The sequence below is a fragment of the Furipterus horrens genome, unplaced genomic scaffold (genome assembly GCF_987537825.1).
Source record: "Furipterus horrens unplaced genomic scaffold, mFurHor1.1.pri manual_scaffold_7, whole genome shotgun sequence".
Taxonomy (NCBI): Eukaryota; Metazoa; Chordata; class Mammalia; order Chiroptera; family Furipteridae; genus Furipterus; species Furipterus horrens.
The window spans coordinates 143,993,287-144,013,554 of record NW_028327177.1 but is presented as its reverse complement, the minus strand read 5'-3'; the positions used below and the strand labels follow the sequence as shown (position 1 = coordinate 144,013,554).

Here is a 20,268-nt window from a genome sequence, read left to right as displayed (position 1 = left end):
AAACACGCAGGCGCGCTGTGGAAGCACGTGCGTGCCCGCCCGAGGCTAACCGCGCACGCCCCGTCTCAGGCGTGAGCCCAGGGGGGCTGACGGGGCACACCTGCGCAGACACGCGCAGACACGCACACACACGCTTCCGGCAGCAGACGTCGCCTCAGCCCCAGGGGAACACAACCCGACGGCTGTCAGCAAACGAACAGAGCGCTCTGGCCCAGCCACGGCCTGGAATATTACTTAGCGATAAAAGCGAAGGAGGCACTGCTGTGCGTCAGTGTAAGTGAGGCTCCGAGGCAGAGGCTGAGCGCATCTCAAGGACATCAAGTCCCTGAGTCGTCAACCCAAGGACCCGCACACTGCTTACCCCACGTTTGCCGCATCAGGCGTGGCAGGTTCCCGCGTGGAGAACAGCCCAGGAGCAGAGGTGGGGAGGACCAGGGTCATGGGGGGACGGCTCTCGGGGTACAGTTTCTGTCGGGGACGATGAAAACGTTCTACCACCGTCGGGACGATGAACTCCCCCACGGAACACATGCACAGAGGAAGCTGTACGTGTGTGTATTCACAAGTCCATGGATACACTGCAGATCACTCAGTTCTGCAGTTTGTGGGGAATTACCTGGCATGTGACTGTATCTCAATCAAGCCATCATAAAAAATACCCTGTGCACCGGCTCACTGTGTCCCCGCTGTAGGCGGAGCCACGCCGGCACCCTGAGGCCTTCGTAAGAATCAGGAAAAGCCGTCTTCTCCACGCCAGACTGTGAGCAAGCCGCCCCTGTCTCCTGCTGACCCAGCCAGACCTGGGCTTGGCCATCAGGCAGGGCGTGACCCACGCAGACACTTGGGGCGGTGCGGGCTGCCAGGCCACTTCACCGCTGCCCAACCGGGCGGAGGGGGCCCTTTCCAGGCGAACGGCAGAGGGACAGCGTCCGGCCAGCGCACTGAGCGGCACACGGGACCTTCGCCGCGGGGCCGCCCCTCCGCCCACCTCCCCACCTCCCACGCGTGAATCAGGACTTACAGGCAAACTGGAGTCTGGCTTCTCTGCTGACGACGGTGCCCAGCGAGTTTGTCGCAAAGCACTGGTAGCTCCCCGCGTCCCGGTCCCGGCGGGGGCTGACGAGCACCAGGCTCCCTCCGCTCAGCTTGTACTGGGACTCCTCGCCGGGGTCGATGTCACTCCCGTTCCGCTGCCACCTGGGGAGAGGTCAAGGAGTGGCCACTGAGGTGCATTTCTTCACACGGCACACAGAGCCCACCGCACCCAGCGCCTTGCCTACACCCCGAGGGCCCTGGACGCAGCACCCCCCCCGCCGCCCCGTTCACAGCAGAAGTCCCCTGCGCCCACCTCAGTGACCAGCAGCCACCGCTGGACCCGGAGCGGAACCCCCAGTCGCATCGCAGCCAGAAGTCACGACTCCTCGGGGCCCCCGCGGACGGGAATGGCGGGGAGGCGCAGGCTCGGCCTGGCCCCGGAGAGGAGCAGCAGGTTGGGGTCATCGCCTCCCTCCCGCAGGCGGGTCTCGCGCCCGCCAGGAACGGAGGCAGCCCACTCCCGTGATTTATCCAGACCGACAGGCGTTTTAACCAATTAATTGGGCAAGTGCTCAGCCGTCCATTTTCATTTGTCTGGGTAAACTCCCGCCCCAGGCCGCTCCGCTCTTCCAAGCCAGGGGGGTGCTGTTTGCGCAACAGGATGCGGAGCCAAGACCCGAAATGCCACCCGGGGTCCCGGAAGCAGACGAGGCTCAGATCCCAGAGACGTACACGTCACCGTGAAGCCGAAGAATAAAAGGAAAAGAAAGAAGCTGGTGTCCAACGAGCGCTTTCTAACAGGAGCCCCCGGAGTTTGAAGCAGAAAGCACACTTCCCGCGCAGAGGCTGGTTTCCCTGTTAAAACCCAGACATGCCCCACGGTCCCCAGACACACCCACTCTGCACCCTGAGGCACCCACCTCCTGTTCTGCTGATTCTGTTACTGAATTCAGAAGACTTAATTCTAATAATAAAATCACAGCTATCCGCTTCGTCACGTTTAGCACAGTAGGACAGCCACCTTGATGGCACTTGATGGCAATCTTGAGAAAATGGGGACATGAGGCCCATGTCCTGGGTGAGGCGCTCAGGACCGCCGCCAGGTGAGCTGGCAACGGTCCCACACGGGTCAATGGGCCAGAACAGCTGTGACGCCCATGTTAATGCCCATCAGAGGTGTCTCATTAACACGAGCTATTTAACCTGGATATGTTACATACTGTGAAGACATAAGGAAACATGGAACGTTATCCCAAGTGAACGGGGAGAAGTTAAGTGAAATCTTATACGGCTGTGAAACGTGTGAACTTGTAGAGACGTGGAAAAGTCTCAACTAGTGTGGTTAATAAAAATGCAAATTGAAACATACAGTTCAATACCATTTTCATAATCAAGTCTTAAAAACACATGAAGTCATATTAGGACAATTCTACATATATTTTTTAAAATTTTTGTTTATTTATTTTTAGAGAGAGGGGAAGGGAGGGAGAAAGGGAGGGAGAGAAACATCAATGCGTAGTTGCCAACTGGGGACCTGACCTGCAGCCCGGGCCTGTGCCCTGACTGGAAATCGAACCAGCGACCCTTTGGTTCGCAGGCTGGCGCTCAATCCACTGAGCCACACCAGCCAGGGCTATTTTTTAATATATGAAAATGAATATCTCACTTTAAGGTCCTGAAAGCTCTCGTGGAGAGAAAGTAGATTGTTTAGGGGCCAATGTCGGGAAATTTAGCTCTTTTGGTTGCAAGAAGGTTCATCATGACACGTGATGGCATGGCTTTGTCCTAGTCTATGTCAGAAACTGTGCGCAATGCAATTTCAGTGGAGAAAACAGGAAATGAATACATTCATAAGTTTAGTCTCTAGTGCTCCACAAGTATTTTATCATTTGTTCCTTTTTAAAGTCAAGAATGTCTGGATTTGTCTTTCTTTTTTCATATGTAAGTCTCCCAGAGCTAAACCAACATTTCTCCTAAGAAACCAAATTAAAATTAAGAGAAAAAACTGGACGCCCCAACTCTTTTCTTCTGAATTTAAAAAGAAAGTTACAAAAAAAAGAACAGGAAGAGCTGGAACCCGGTCCTGTTTGTGGCGGAACCTGCTCCTGGTCTCTTGTTGGTGCGCTTGCTTGGCTGTGTGTACAGGGACTTCCTCACGGTCCCCCCCAGGGCAAGGCCACACTTGCAGGGACATTCTGGGTCGCTTCCTTCTAGTTTGACTTGAATTCTGCCCTTAAGAGTTTTGATGTCAAACCATACTAAGCATGTGTTAAACCTCTCATCTTATTCTTCCCCGAATCCTAGAACTACAGAAACTCTGAAAAGGAAATGAAACACAGTACAGTTGTCCATCCGCATCTGTCCAAACACTCTGTCTGCTTGAGAGGCAGTGTGCTCTGAAGAGCAGCTTCACCATGATCATCATCATCACCATCACCACCACCACCACCACCATCATCACCACCATCACCACCATCATCACCATCATCACCATCATCGCAATCATCACCATCACCATCATCATCACCATCATCACCATCACCATCACCACCATCATCACCATCACCACCATCATCACCACCACCACCACCACCATCACCACCATCACCACCATCACTCCCACCATCACCACCACCATCACCATCATCACCATCACCACCACCATCATCACCACCATCACCATCACCATCATCACTGCCATCATCATCACCATCATCATCATCATCACCATCACCACCACCACCACCACCATCATCACCACCATCACCACCATCATCACCATCATCACAATCATCACCATCACCATCATCATCACCATCATCATCACCACCATCATCACCATCACCACCATCATCACCACCACCACCACCACCACCACCACCATCACCATCATCACTGCCATCATCATCACCATTATCACCATCACCACCATCATCACCACCACCACCACCACCACCATCACCATCATCACCACCACCATCACCACCATTATCACCATCACCACCATCATCACCACCACCACCACCACCATTATCACCATCACCACCATCATCATCACCATCACCACCATCACCACCACCATCAATGCTCTCAGGTCAGGAAGATGGAGTTACTGTCAGAGCCCTGAATGGAGTATTTCCATGACAGGAGGCACCTGTGTTTCCGTTATCTCAAAGTTCAGTTCGCGTGGGCGGGGGGTGGGGGGAGACATTAGCTCTGGAGGTGGCGTGTTTACGGCCTGGCTCAGCGCGCCTGACAGCGCCATCTGAACGCTGTTTCATGTTTAGCTGCTAGATAATAAAGACGCAGTGACTACGTGGAAAACTGTAAAGATAAAGACTCGGAGAAGCACTTCTTCCTTCCTTCAACAGCTGGGAAGATGTAGCGGTCAGGAGCATGTGCGAGGAAACGTCATCTGTCATCGCCTCAGATCTAAAAGCTGTCACCCCAAACTGGTAAGGGAAAAACGGGAAGGATCTGTTCCATTCGCATAAACGCGTCTCCCTGTCACTAGCTCGGTCTTCATCGTGTGGACACAGTTCCTGCCTCACTTCACCTCTGAAAAGGCAAAAATGACTCTTGACTACGTCTCTGCTACACCAACAAATGAGGGCACTTCTCTCGGCAAACTCTCCAGGGCGGGTGCGCTCTGGGGGTTCCCCGAAGACCGTTAACTTTCTTGTCACAAAGCCCTGCAATCTCCGCTCATCCTCCCGGCACCAGTCCTCATTAATGGAGCCCGTCCTCCGGTGACACGACCCTCCTCAGTATCTTACTAAGCACTGCTCTTCCTCTTGCTGAAAGTGTGTGAACTCAAAGGAGTTGTCTTTGTTTAAACTCTGAAATAGGTAAGGAATCTCTGGGCCTGGGTTCTAACCTGAGAAAATACTAATGAAAGATATTCCCATTTCAGCCTGATTTGTACCTGAAACTGTTCCTGACAGTTTCATCTGGAAAAGGAGTGTTCTGGGAAACTGGAGGTGTGCGCACACGCACACGCGCACACGCGCCCCGTCTCCCACAAAGTCTGCGTCCAATAACCGCACACATCAGGCCGGGTTTGGCAGCAGTGTCACCCCGCTGCTCGGAGCGATGGACTCAGTGCACAGCACAGCGTGGCCACGGGACACGGTCGGGGGTCCCTGGGGAAGCGTCGACGGGACGATGTTTTTAGCTCTGCACACTCACAGGCGTTGGTAAAAGCTACAGAAGCCAACGTTTATAAGGGCATTTTGCAGCTCATAAGGAATTCTACATCTTCGAGTGAAATCTCTTTGAAATACGGAAATCGTTTCCGCTTCATGAAAGCACCGTTCCATTCCGAAAGGCTCGCTGGGGCGGCGGCCGGGACCCAGAGGGCTGCCCCCTGCCCGGGCATCACGCGGGGACCCTCGGCCGCGAGCTCGGAGGGCCGCTGGCAGCCTGCGGCGTTCGGATGCTCGTCCTACACGGACCGGGGAGTGTCTGCAGGGTCCTCGGGAGGGAAGTGGCCGGGGCTCCCGTTTCACAAACCCACCGCGCCTCGGTCAGGGCGCGCCAGGCCCCCGGTGCCGGGCAGAGGTGACGACGCGTGAACCTGTTTCTGGACCAGCAGCCGGAGGGGGAGGCTGCGTGCTGCAGGCCGCAGGGTCTGATGCACCCACTTCTAACCATCGGTTACCTCATCTGTACAACTGGGTGCTCACCGGCCCGGGGCCAGGCAGGCGGAGTGAGCGAGCGAACGGGAGCCCAGCCACAGAAGGGCGCGGTCGGTGGGGAGTCTCCCCCAAACAACTTGGGAATGGTTTACTTCAAACATCATGCACGCCCTGAACCGACAGGTTTGGGTCTTGACTACAAAGCATGAGGTGCCTGATGCGGGGGACATTCTGGCTGGAAGATGTCACTGCTGAGCAATGAAAACCACACCCCATGCATCCAGGAGACGAAGCACTGGGTTGGCCAAAGCGTCCAAAGAAAAGAAAAGAAATGGTTTTCATTTTCACCAATAACCTTATTGATGCGGCAGAAAGTTGCCGGTCCTCTCAATTCCTGTCCTGATGGATCGCTGTCAGCTTCACCTGGTCTACGCGACCGCGGAGCGCCGCTCAGCACGGCTCCAGCACCGATCTTTGCAGACCGCGCCTGTTCCCTCGGTCCCAGCCCTTCTCCAGACACGGCCCAAGTCTGGTGTTTTGCATTTCAGTTGTGTTTTTACCTTTCTTGAAATAATAAAGCACAATGTGCTGAAAACATTGCCTATGTCCTTCATCTTCAACATTAAAATCACCACACAAAAATTCACCAATTCCGATGCTTTTAAAATGCATCCTGTTCTGACAGCTGTCACAATACAGTCTAACGAAGTGTTTCGAATGAGGTTAGAGACAACTGAGCGCTGCCGGAGCCGTCCCCGCACAGATGAAACCAAACGCGCTGTCGGCCAGCCCCGCAGAACACCGGCGGCTGCGGGCGCGCCACCGCCTCCCAGGACAGAGAGGAAACTGCGGGTAGGAGTGTGGGTGTGAACTCAAGTCCGTATCCCAACGGGTGAAATCAGCACGGAAGCCCGAGCTCTCGGGGTGGAAAGGGGGCTTCCAGGGCCGTGAGCCCCGCTGACTGACGCCCGCCCAGAGCCGGAGGCGGCGACGGCAGCCGCACACAGGTGTGACCCGCCCTCTGCCTGGCTAGAGCTGACCCTGCGTAGGTCGTGGCCATCCACGTGACCAACAAAGGCTCCAGACGGCGGATGAATGCATCATGATCTCCACGCACTTGGCTCGTCATTACTTATTTGTCCCCTTAGGCATCATCACAGCGGGCACCCTCTCGCAGGCCACCCACCGACAAATGACAACGGCAGACACCGACAGATCTCGCTGCCGGCGCCGTCGGAGGCACCCAGCCCCACATCCGGTCTCCCACTGGGACTTCCTAACAAGGGGGTGTCACCCCTGGAAGGTGAAATGACCGAAACTAAAAATAAATCGACTGTCTTCAGTTAGTTTGAAAATAAGCCCAGGATGTAATTCACCTGCTGCCGATGATACAGCGTCCTTCTCCTGCAAGATGCCACACTAGCACATAAAATCTGTAGGAAAAGGGGGGAAAAGCAGTGTTCTAGAGAAAAAGAAATGTCACCTTGGACTTCAAACAAAGCAAAAAGAACAAAAAATGTCCTGAAATCGTTTTTTCTTTATATTTTATTTATTCGTTTTTAGAGAGGGGAAGGGAGGGAGAAAGAGAGGGAGAGAAACATCCCTGTGTGGTTGTCTCTCACTCACGCCCCCAACTGGGGACCTGGCCCACGACCCAGGCCTGTGCCCTGACTGGGAATCAAACCGGCGACCTTTGGGTTCTCAGGTTAGTGCTCAGTCCACTGAGCCACAGCAGCCAGGGCTCATGTCCTCAGATCCCGAGGGGCTGGGCTGGGTACGGAAACCTGGCCGGCACGAAGCACGTGTTAAACCAACAGGCAGTACTTGACCTGGGGCTTGACAGAAAAATTAGGGATTTAATCACAGAAGCAATTTGTGGTTTTAGATGCAGCTTCGAGTTAGTAAGCAAATGTATTTGTGCTCAAATGCGATGTTGGTGCACATGTTTACTGAAGGGACGAGGGTAATTACAGCCCTGGAAAGAAGAGCCCCTGCATTTGCATATTCAATCCTTCCTCCAAAAATAACCAGTTAGGCGCCAGCACTAATTGCTGAAGATATGAGTTAAATTGTGATGTTGTGTTTTAAAAAATTGAGATTTTAGAACATGTTTTATGACAGAGATTCCACTGGTAAATTGAAACATATATATTTAAAAGAAAGCAGAGATCAGAGCTACACTGGGATCATAACTAGAGTTCTGTTTCCATGGTTACAGCCCCATTCCCATTGGTCCGGGATTGTCTGAGTCATTCTGGGGAGAACGGTAGAAGATGGATGTTTGCTATCCTGCGTTTCCTGCACCCGGACTGGGGTTCTCGGTAGCTGCTCTCCTCCGACGAGGACACACCTCACGTCACCCAGGCCAGGCCCTCGGAACAGCTCATGTGGCCCAGGAGGCCGCAATGAGTGTGTCAGCCCCGCTGACCCCACTGGAAACCTTGGGAGAAGAGCCACCGCCAAGAATCACGTCTCATTGGCCACTGTTCACAGCTGAGAGCGAGCCTGTCCGTTTCTCCCGGGTGTGGCCTGCGGAGGATGCGCTGGGTTTGCGTCCACGCCTTCCTCGCGTGACCGGAACCCTTCAGGGCACTGACAGGGACGAGGTCCTCTTTCCCGCCGAGGCCAGTCTGGAGTTCCGGGCCGTCATCCTTGTCGCCTCCTTGCAGCCTGTCCTACGATGGAGCCGCACAGAAGCGGCGACCCGAACGTGAGGTCACCCTGCTGGATGAGCCGCAGCCTGCTTCTGCCCTGTGACCCTGCCTGCCCTGACCCCAGGTCCCCCGCTCGCCTCCCCTTCCTTCTCGCATCCGGCTGCACGGCGTGTTGGGCATCGCGGCTCCCAGGCCCGGCTCAGGCCCGCGTGGAAGACAGCCCAGCGGGCCGCTCTCGGCCTCTGGACTGAATCACACGGGGAGAGAACAGCAGAGTCGACACCGGAAGTGGAGCAATCCCCCAAAGCAAGCATCTGAAAGCTTCCCTTGGAAAGTCGTGTGACCCTGGACCGGGATCCCCGCGCGGTCCCAGCCATGCTGAGCAGCTGCGGAGGCCCCGTGGCCTGGGGCTGCGTGCTAGACAGTCCCTGTCCCTGATCCAGGGGTCACGGGGGCCCCGGCAGGCCACCCTTCAGTGCTGTTACTTGCCCATCCACCTGGGCTTGGGCACGTTTTACCCAATCCAGCCCAAACTTGGGGTGTCTTCAAGGCGGAAAGGCACCTGAAGTGACCAGAAGTCCTGCCTGTCTAGGCCTTTCAATGCGCAATGGTGGGCGTTCGCCGCCCTAAGAAAAGTCGGCGAAAATCCTTCGTATTTGAAAAAGCCGCTGGGTCTCCCAGGGCACCTGCTTCAGCGTCACTGGCAGCTACAATGAGACCGAGCTCTCAGTGACCTTGGAATGTTGGGGGGGGGGGGCAGGGACGGGCAAAGGAAAGACTAAAACCCTCAGTCAAACCCTGAGACGAGAGATTCTCTGGAGAATTTCCAAACCTTCAGATTTCTAACGTGGCCAATCAACAGCTCCTCTTCCCTGACGGTGTAACAACAAAGGAACTGCTCTGAGACGAGCTGGCTTCGGTCTGCGGGCCAGAGCCAGGGCCTCGGGGACGGTCTTTCCCACGACGGCTGAAGTGTGTCCTCATCTGGGGAAGGTGTTTGTGTTCCATTTCCTGGGGGTGTCGCCTCACCCCAAAAGCTCCTCCTCGGCGGCCACGCACCCGCGTGCCTCTCTGCCTGTGTACTTACGAACGTACGCACCTGCCTGTCTGTCACCTACCGAGTGCCTGCCCGCCTGCCTGCTTAGATTCATAAACACTTATCAGAACAGATTCCTTCTCTTGCTTCTGGAGAAATCCCCCACATCCTGTTTTACCTCCTCCACCTTGCCACATTTTTAGGGTATTTTTCTGGAGTTTTTAAGGGATAGTAAAAACGTACCAGCAAGCATATTTTCCTTTGGAATATTTACATCAAAGAGCAATGTAAAATATGACCTGGTTGGCTGTTCAGGTCAAAACCTCGGGGGGAAATCAGGCCCAAAGGAAGGCGTCCTGTAAGTAAGTCGTAGTCACCCCAGGGGCTCCGTCACAGAGCCTGTGCGGGTGACGCGGAGCGGGCTGTCGCCGCTGCGTAGAAAAAAGGCTGATATTGTCCAAATAAAGAGGTTCCTGAGGCTTTTATTTAAGGTCTTAGTGCCCATAAACCTTTAGTTTAAGTGAAATTTTATACTGCCCACAGTCTTAGCTTTAGGAAGCCCTCGCAGCCATAAACGAAGCGCTGGCTCTCACTGGCTCCTCGGCAAGGACTGCTACGACGCCTGCAGGTTAACTTCCTGCGACGCCAGACGTAGAACTGATACACCGATTCAGGCCGCAGAGCTCCCGGTCTCAGGTACAGGTTTGTTTAAATCTCAACATAACGTCCCAGGCCTTAAAGGAAACATGAGAAGTACTTTGCGAATGGCAGAATCACGTCATACACATGTATGCGCGTCATCAATGTATTTAAAAACATGCTTTCGGGCATCCCGATGAACACCCGGCGCGCAGAGAAACGGTGGCCACAGGAGGCACGTCTGGGTCTTCAGACCCAACGCTTCTTGCTGTTTGGTAACCTTCCACAAACCTAATTAATCTATTCATTTAGCGATACCCTTGTATGACGAATTCTGGCACCCTGGCAATTTTTCAGCTGAACACCTTTATCATCAAATTACTCAGGTAAATGCCAGGAAAGACAACTCAGCTGACGACGGAAAGACGGCCCACCTAGGAGTTGGCCCCTCCGTGGCCACTTCATCACATTTACGGTCCAGTCTCCGAGGACGACCTCCCGTCTCGGGGAGAAGCAAATGGAGGAAATATTCCCGGAGGCCTGAGTCATTAATCTAGCTCGTGAAATGCCGCTGCTTGCCTTTTAACTGTATATTCTATTTTTCCCATCTCCACAGGGAGAGGGTGACGTGGGGGGACACCGTTGTCACCTCTGCCCGTTCGGACCCGTCACCTGGAACCGAGTTGCTGGACGTTCCCCTCACGTGCTCCACAGACAGGCCGCTGAGCGCTACCCGCCCGGCCAACGCCCAGGGGCAAACGTGCGCAGGCCGCCGGCCGCCCGGGGCCGTGGGCTCGTGACCGCCGGCAGCTCCGTGGCCGGCATCGCCGCGGGGAACAGCGCGAGGCTCGTTGGCGGGGGCGGAGGCCTGGGTGTCTGCCAAGCAAAGAACTCTGAAAACGGAGCTTTGGAGGCAACTGTTCTCAGTCCGCAAAGAACATGTTTCCACGGGGCCTGCAGTGCTTTCCCGCGGCCCTTCCAAGGCGCCGGCGGAGGCTGCTCATAAATAATTCATTTCTTCATTACAGTGGGTCCCCTGAGCCCCGCAAGGAGGACAGATGTTCATCTTGTGTTATTCTCTAATAAAGTCAACACCCACCCCATGCAAGTCACCCCCCTCATCCCCAGAAGGTCCACACACAGCTTTGTCTTAAGGGGACGGAGGTCGGATTTCTATCTTTCCTTCCGTGTACCTTTCTTTCTGTGACGTCTGAGTGTGTCGGTGAGCGGGGGTTACTCCTGCTACCTGCAAAATACAGACTTCCACGTGAAAAAAATCTAATAAATTAGATAGGTTTTTCTCTTCAAAAATGAGTAAAATGACCTTAGTAAGAGTGTATTTTGTTCTGTATTTAATGAACCTTCAAGCACACCCCAGGAACACGGGGAAGGAAGGAGGTCAGACGCTGCAGATGGTTTTTCTACAACTGTGATTTCCGAATCCCTGCACACACGTTCCGGTTCCCCCACAGTGCCCGGGGGAAGGACCCCGAGCCCCGCACAGAAATCCAAGTGTGGATGCTAATCGCCCTGCAAGGCAGTGAGCAGTCAGCGATTCGCAGGTTTCTCTTCGACCCAGAAGCCTTCCCGGGGCGTGAAGCAGTGTCTGTCCCCGGGACCCGCAGTCATGTGTCTGGTCTGGGAACACCGGGTGTGACCTCCGCTGCGTGCGCTTTGTCCCGAAGGCGTCACGAGCTGACTCCCACAAAGCCACAGCCCCCCTGCCGCCCCCCGACGCCGCGTTCCTGAGCGTCAGACTCTGCACTGTACGCACCTGTAATGAGGGGAAGGGTTGCCTCTCGCTTCGCACTGTAAGGTGACGCTCTTGTCCTCGGACCCGACGGGGACCATGCTGCTGCTGGGCTCTCTGGTGAACACGGGGCCCTGGAGCGGCACCTCACCTGCAGGCGGGAGACAGCCGGACGGCCCCGTGAGAGGAGGGACCGTAAAGAGGGGAGAGACAGCCACTCACGCCTGCTCCTTGCACAGACTGACACCCTGGGGGGCAGCTGCGTGGGGTGCCATGACTGCTCGCCTCCTGGCCCCATGGGAGACAAAGGATATGGTACGAGGTCACATGCGCCGCAGCGAGGTCACATAAAGGCACACACAAGGCGTCCCTGGTCCCTCCTGATGACAAAGGCCGCCTGCCTTTCCCCTGGTGCGTGACCTGCCCCAGGACGTCCCTCTGTCTCAGCCCCTTTGCACAGCCAGGGCTGGCTTCCAGCGAGCTGAGTGCCTTCCTCAGCCCCTCTGCCTGGCCCGCAAGTCAGAACGCTGACTGCGGGACCTGCCATTCGGAACGAAAAACTCAACTATTAGGTGGGACTTCCGTTTTATAAGCAGCAGATGGAGTGGACAGATCCTGCCCTGAAATCATGGCCTTTAAAAAGTGTTTCTGCTTTGGTTACGAGAACATGAACCTACTCCCAGGAGAATTCACATGGGCATGCATGCACACACATGTCCACACGTACACACAGGCCCCCTCTGTGCTACAGAGTCAGAAGGGAACACGGTAATGCCACCACCACGTGCTCACACCACTGCAGTTCTGTGCCCACTGCCAGAGTGTTTCTGGAAACAAATTCCAGGCAGGAAAAGAGAAAGCTCTTTACTCTCCTGGCTTCAAGCGCTCGCAGCCTTGGAGCGGTCCCTCCGGAAGCAGAGAACGAAGAAACAGAGTAAGAGACAGACAGAGTCTGATGCTGGGGTGGGTGTCATCCCACAAAGTGAAAGGTCGCCGGTTCGATTCCTGGTCAGGACACATGCCTGGGTTGCGGAGGCAACCGATGGATGCTTCTCTCTCACATCGATGTTTCTTTAAACAAAAAGTGTGTGTGTGTGTGTGTGTGTGTGTGTGTGTTCGATGATCCCAGAGGGAGAGAAACATCCATCAGTTGCCTCCCACACACGCCCACTCGGGGAACAAACCCGCAGCCCAGGCCTGGGCCGGGACTGGGAACCAAACCAGCGACTTTTGGTTCACAGGACGATGTTCCAACCCTTAGAGACACACTGGCTGGGCACACGTGGCTGCTTCTCTCCCTCTCTTCCCCCCACCCCTCTCCCTAAAAATTAATGAGACCTTTTAAAAAGTTTCCATAATCGGTCCCCGGATGGAAGGCCAGCAGAGGATGGACTCTGGGTCCAGGGCAGCAGGAGGGGGTCGGGAAGACGGTTCCTATCTGCACGTGACCTGCGGGATTTTCAGACGCAGCCACACGAGAAGGCTGCGGGTACAGGCTGCCCATCGCTGGCCAAGGACGCCCCCGCTCAGGCTGGCCGATCACGCATGCTGTCCTTCACTGCAGTATCGACAGTTGTTGAAAAATGCTTTAGCCAAGGAGACCTAAATCCTCTCAGGAAGCTGATGGACAGCCTCTGTCCCTCCTGAGAGAGGCAGGCAGGAGGGCGTGGTCAAGGCCGCGCTGCAGGGAGGTGGGTGTGGGGTGGGGGTGGGGGCACGGATATGTGCTGGTTTTTATGCTGTTTAAGCCGGGGGTGGGAGGCTGGCTTCTCCTGGCCTCCGTGGCCTGAATGCTCCTCTGCCAGGTGCACGGGGAGCCGGCACTTTCCCGTCTAAGCCTCCTTTTCAGCCAATCAGACCTCGTGGCCAAAAACGCTGTGAGCAGACCGACGTGGGCAAAGCCTGGGGCCAGTGAGGAGGTCCAGCTTTGGCACTGGGCACGGTCCGTCTCCTCTGCGCCTCAGGGCTGCGGGGGACGGCCGCGTGGATGCTACGGGGTTTCATTTAAACACAACGTCCCCTGAAAGACGTCAGGGACACAGGAATCCACTTCCCTCCTAGGGTTAACGGCTCCTTACTGTGACAAATAGTTTCCAAGGACGGCCAAAATATCAGTCGCTTCCAGCGCAATGATTGCTCACTACAATTTTAAGAGACGTATTTGATTAAATAAGAATACTTTAGAAACTTGACAGACATGTGATTGTTTCCATGATGGCCTTTTTAATGAGGCATCAATAATTTTAGTGACCCAAGGAAATTTCTCTCCAAAAGAGTCTCACTTACTTCCAGTCGAGATGGAAGTGTACATAAATATGCTTTGTCCCCCCGCCCCGTACAACTACAGCAAAAATTACAACTAGATTATGAAAAAAATATCACCCAGAATTGTCGGAAAATTGAGCTATATAGAAGCCCAACCACCAAGGATTTAAAGAAGTCACATTCATTCAGATGGGTGCCTAAGACAGGGAGTCAGAGCAGCTCTATCTAATACACAGAAACACACACAGGGAGGCTGCCAGAATGAGAAGAAAGAAACATGGCCCAAATGGAAGAACAGAACAAAACTGCAGAAAAAGAACTAAACAAAGTGGAGATAACCTATCAGACGCAGAGTTCAAAACACTGGTGATCAGAATGAGGAACTCACTGGGTGCTGCAACAACGTAAAAAAGGCCGAGGCAGAAGTGAAGGTTAAAGTGAAATAAAGGAAAACCTACAGGGACCCAACAGTGGAGGGGAGGAAGCTGAGGATGAAATCAATGATTTGGAACAAAAGGAAGAAAAAAGCCTTCCATCAGAGCAGCAAGAGGAAAAAAAAATTCAAGAAAACAAGGAGAGGCTTAGGAACCTCTGGGACAACTTTAAACGTGACAACAACCGAATCATAGGGATGCCAGAAGGAGAAGAGGAAGAGCAAGGGATTGAAAACTTATTTGAAAAAATAATGAAAGAAAACTTCCCTAATCTGGTGAAGTAAACAGACATGCAAGTCCAGGAAGCACGGTGAGTCCCAAACAAGCTAGACCCAAAGAGGACCACACCAAGACACATCATCATTAAAATGCCAAAGGCTCAAGATAAAGGGAGAATCTTAAAGTCAGCAAGAGAAAGGCAGAGAGTTACCTACAAAGGGGTGTCTATAATACTATCACCTAATTTCTCAAAAGACACTTTGCAGGCAGGAAGGGACTGGCAAGCAGTATTCAATGTGATGAAAAGCAAGGACTTACAACCAGGATTACTCTATCCAGAAAAGCCATCATTTAGAATGAAGGGCAGATGAAGTGCTTCCCAGACAAGGTAAAGCTAAAGGAGTTCATCATCACCAAGCCATTATTATATGAAATGTTAAAGGGACACATCTAAGAAAAAGAGGATCAAAACTATGAGCATTAAAATGACAACAAACTCACAACTATCTACAACAGAACTTAAAAAACTAAAACTAAAACTAACTAAGCAAACAACCAGAACAGGAGCAGAATCACAGGTATGGGGATTGTTTGGAGGGCTATCAGCTGGGAGGGGGGAGGGGGAGAAATGGGGAAATGGTGCAGGGACTAAGAAGCATAATCGGTTGGTACACAATAGACAGGGGGAAGTTGAGAATAATACAGGAAAGGGTGAAGCCAAAGAACTTACATTCACGACACATGGACATGAACTAAGGGGGTGGGATTGCTGGAGGGAAGGGGGTACTGGGCAGAGGGGAGCAAAGGGGAGAAACTGGGACCGCTGTAACAGCATAATCAATAAAATGCATTTTTTTAAAAAGAGTTCCATTTACCTAGCTAGTCCCACTAGAGATTCAAACGGAAAACAGGACAGATCGGACCCTACAAAGCTGAGACTCTCCATGGCGTTGACTCAGGACCTGTCTGTGTTCACCTGAAACCCGAGCTCACCTGCCGAAGGTGAGACTTTGCAGCCCACAAACCAGTCAGGTTCTGCCCGCGCGTGTCAGAGATGCCCTCCGACAGGGACCGAGCACAGGCCACAGACACACCCCTCCAACATCCCAGGAGCCGCATTAAAAACGGTTAAAAGGAACAAGTGAAACTTAAGACTACTTTTATCTGACCGACTAGATCTAAAATATCATCAGTTCAACATTTAGTCAATATAAAACTGAGGTATTTTAGTTATGTATCATTATTCTTAATATTTTCGGAAAGAAGTCTGCAGTTCTGCATCCATTTTTTACTGATGTGCCTCTCACCTTCGGCCTGACATCTGCTGTGAGCACCGAGGGTCCGACAGGCTAAGCAATTAACTAGCAGGTAATTAAGCAGGAATCCAACAGCTTCCTTGCGTCTCTCCCCCACTTTGTGCCATAAAAAGAAACTACTGAAGCCTTAGAGATCAGCGATTAGGGAGCCGCGCGCTGGTTTCCCGGACAGAAAGCAACCCTGAGAGGGCAATGCTGACTGGGAAAGTTCCCGAAACTCTGAGGCTGTCTCCTCGCCTCGGAAATAGAGACGCCTCCTGCCTGGCGTGTTTGGGGGGCAGACGGGCCGCATGGAGCTCCCCCAGCGCCTGGTCCGCAGGAATGGGCGTCTGTTCACCCCCTCGGTACTGTTCCTAGTTCTATTGTTGTTACCAGGGGTTTCGTCCTCCAAGGAAGAGAGAAAACACAAATTATCAAGCGTTTGCTTCATTTACTGAGTTTCTGGAAAAGACTTTTAACTTGAATACGTTAAAAAAAAATGCCCCAATGTTGGCGATCAGAATATCACATTAACAAGCCAGCCTTTTAATCAAACATGTCCACGGGTCCAGAAGGGGGCCCTGTGCTCTGGACGTGAAGGGCTGCGTGCAGTCAGCACCCCAGAAAGTTGCTAAGAGCAGCACGTTTCCCGTGTCCTAATTAGAGAGGTCACCAACTCCCCGGGTAATACCCTGCACGTAACGTCCCACACATCAATTAATCCAACTCTCCCTTATCACCCCTTACAGCGCTTTCACCAACACAGCCGCAGAATCAAGTGGGCCTTCCAGGGTTTTAAAAGATTATATTGATTTATTTTTAGAGTGAGGGGGAGGGAGTGAGAAAGAGGCAGAGAAACATCAGCGTGAGAGAGAAACATCGTATCTGCTATGGAAATACAACAGCCAAAATTAGAAGCCGAAATGAGAATCTGAAGAGAGAATCTCCATTTTATCTCCGAAAAAGAAATTGTTTGCTTTGCTGCTGCCAGAGTATTACTTCAACATTTAAAATCACTGACTACATGACTCAAGCACAGTTTTAACCTCAACTTAGAACAGCTTATTTTTACCTCCTAGGCACCCAATGAGTGACAGTAGGATCAGCCGTTTCCATGACAACATCATCCTTAGCTGCCCAAAGCAAGGGCTGCTCTTGTCCCGTCTCTGATGAACAGGATGCTTTGTCTTCAGGTAAATCCTTTAATCTGTAAAATACATGTACAAGGAAGTTAGACTTGAAAAATGAGTTGCTTTAGAAAACAGATTTTCTTCTTTTCATAAAACTGTAAGCCATTCAAAATCCTCAAATGAATCTTTTTGATGCAAAAGAGAAGAGCTATAAAATGTAGACACTTAGTAACTGATACTTTATGTAACTGAGAGGCAGATGGAAGTGGCTTTACAAAATCAGAAATGCCCAGCAGTGCTAAAACGTTAAATATTGCTGCATTAAATATTGCTGTATTAAATATTAAAACTTGGGCTAGATAATCATCACCGCAGATAAGCTATAACGCTGAAATTCTAACTTTTCTCATTCTCTCTAGTAATGACATTTTGGTAAAACGGAGGGTCCCTCTTGCAGATGTCGGAAGCACGCTGGCTGAGGCCCGAGTCTCTCCCCAGGAACGGGAGTGACAAACGTCATTTCCGCTGCTCACGGCCAGTGTATCGTCAGCTCCCGACTGCACAGACCCAAATGCTCATGGTGGAAATTGCTCGGCCCGACATCTTGCCAAGGAAACTACTTTCTTTCGTACCTTCTTCAATTTTCACCAACTTAAACGTGCGGGTGGAGAGAAACCACCATGTGAAATATCCTGCGTCATTTCCAGCAGCCAGTTAACCCCGGTCACCCTGCGTGGTCAGGGGTCATGCAGACCAGCTGCCCACCAAGAACCAGGGACCCGCTCTGGCTGCGCCGACCAGCGAGGTCCTCACGCTGGCGGGAAGGCACCTGCTGGGACTCGGCGGCGGCCGCGGACGGGGCTGGGTGAGCTGTCGCCGAGCCAAGGAGACATCCCAGCTTTCTTAAGATGGCGGTTCTTAAAAACCGGGATCTGACGTGATGTATTCCATCAGAACTGTGTCCCAAATAATCATATCAGAAGGGAAAATAGAGCAACGCCCCAGTTATGTTCCTAAAATAACCCAGCCAACCAGTCATTCCTACAGCGATGCTGTCTGTTCCCCTGCGCTGTGACCTAAGTCAGAGGGGACACCGCGGCTGGACGCCAGGGCCGGCCACTCTGACCTGCCTGCGGAAGCCGGGACCGTGGGCCTAGTCAGACCCGGGAGCCCCCCACCGCCTGCGCGAGAGGCTGCGTGCGTCTCAGCCTGGGCCCCTGGGGATGCAGATGCCGCTCCGTGAACCACATGCCAGCGCGTTACCCGGCAGGTGGGAGACACGGCCTCGGGGCCTGGGAGGTGTCGGGGGGGGGGGGGGGGAGGGGGTGAAGGCAGTGGATCGGGTGAGACACGCAGCCACCGCGTGCGGGGACTCACGCGCCACCCCGGGCAGCTCCGGAAGTGCAGCCTGGGTCCTCGGGGCAGGGCTGGGGAATTCACACACCAACCCCCTAGTCACCGCCTGGAGGCTCTTCTCGGGGGTAGTAACTGCCGCACTCCCACAGGCCACGCAGTGGCTTCAGGTCAAACGACACACATGGCGGCCACGCGAGTGGGCGTGGCAGCGTCTGTAGCCCAAGGCCCATTACACTGGCTGGGAAGCCGTTCTCACCGGCGGCGTCAGCTGACAGGGCACAGAGGGCCGGTGACCCAGGGCTTCTGTAAGTGGTGCGGGGGGCTGGGGCGGGGGACTTCCAGCCCAATCCCTGTGCTTGGGCTGAGTAACCAGGCAGAGCCTCCCTTTCCTTCTGCTCCATCAGTGACGGGCTCTGTACCCTTGTCTCCTCCACCGCAGCCGGAATGACAACGGGAGTCGCCCCGGACAGTGCACAACCACTGCACCCTGCTGACTGTGCACGCCAGGAAGCTGCGGGCTGGAAACGTGAGCTCACACGTGTGCACGCACATCTACACACACGCATGCACGCACATGCACACACTCACAATGCACGCACACCTGTGCACACACACCCACACACGAGCACATGCCTGCACACACCCACACACGTGCACACACCATGCACACGCACACAGGTACACAATGCACACACCCACACATGCTTCGACATGTGCACATGTGCACACATCTATACACCCACGCATGCGCACGCATGCATGCACACATCTATGCACCTCACGCACACATGCATCCACAACCACACACATGCAAATGTGTGCGCACATGGGCGCACATGCACGCACATCTGTGCACAAAATGCAGTGCAAGCACACGTGCGCACATGCATGCACACACCCACACACACGCATGCACATGTGTGCACGTCCAAATCAATGCATGTACGTGTACACACCTTACACACACATGTATGCGCACACCTATACACATGCACACGTGCACACACAAATGTTAGGAAAGCAAAACAAGTTTTTCAAATGCGACCCAAAGGCAGTCCGTCCTCAAAGGCGAGGGACGCGTGCGCGGCCCCATGGGGAGTCAGCAGCAGCCCCGAGGCACGAGGCACGGGGCGCATGGCCGTCCGGCTTGGGAGCAGCGGCTGAGGACTGGGCCCTGACTCCTCCAAGGGGTCAAAGCTCCTGTGAACATGCTCAGTCCACGGGGAAGAACTCGGTCAGAGCAAAGTAAGACACTGAGAGAAACGGGGAGCTGGATCTTCGGAGAAGAGGGGCCGAGTGTGGCCAAGGACGCGGCACTCACAGCACCCCGATCACTATCAGGAAGCACCCAGGGGAACGCAGGAGGCCTGCTCTGTCGCAGAGGGAACTGAACCTGCAGCGGGAAGATAAAGCATTGGAAGCGCCTGCACCCCAGGTGAGAGGAAGACCGCGGGACTGAGACGGCAGGGGCGGTCGGACCACAGCTGCCCCTCCGCCAGCGGCACCAGTGTCCCCCAAACGCTGCACCTCGTCGCGGGCGGGGGCTGTGAGCAGCGCTCCCTGCTGAGCTCCGGGAACAGTGAGCGAGTCCCTGCCCGGACAGCGGGCGCCTGAACAAAAGGCCGAGTCACAGCAGTGGATCCGGCCAGCACTGGAAATGATTTCAGAAAAACCTGCGAGAAGGCACTGGAAGGCGGAGCCCTCAGCACGTTTTCCTCCCAAGAATGCACCCCGAAGTACCACGCCTGTCAGTTACACTTCAAAGGTACAAATGCATTCAAAGGAGGGGCTCTAAAGTCTTTGAAGACCATGTGTCCC

At 53.8% G+C, this 20,268-nt stretch overlaps 1 protein-coding gene across 1 annotated transcript in view; it reads right to left on the bottom strand.

Annotated features, from left to right (window-relative positions):
* LOC150005548 (contactin-3-like) overlaps positions 1–17,091 on the bottom strand; it is an 81,992-nt gene extending 64,901 nt beyond the window's left edge. The window contains exons 1-3 of the mRNA XM_090284973.1: positions 17,037–17,091; positions 11,776–11,902; positions 1,022–1,197 (exon numbers count right to left, since the gene is read on the bottom strand). Of these exons, the coding sequence (XP_090141099.1) occupies positions 1,022–1,197; positions 11,776–11,902; positions 17,037–17,091 (358 nt within the window). The remainder of the gene's footprint in view (positions 1–1,021; positions 1,198–11,775; positions 11,903–17,036) is intronic.
* Between the last annotated feature and the right edge of the window lie 3,177 nt (positions 17,092–20,268).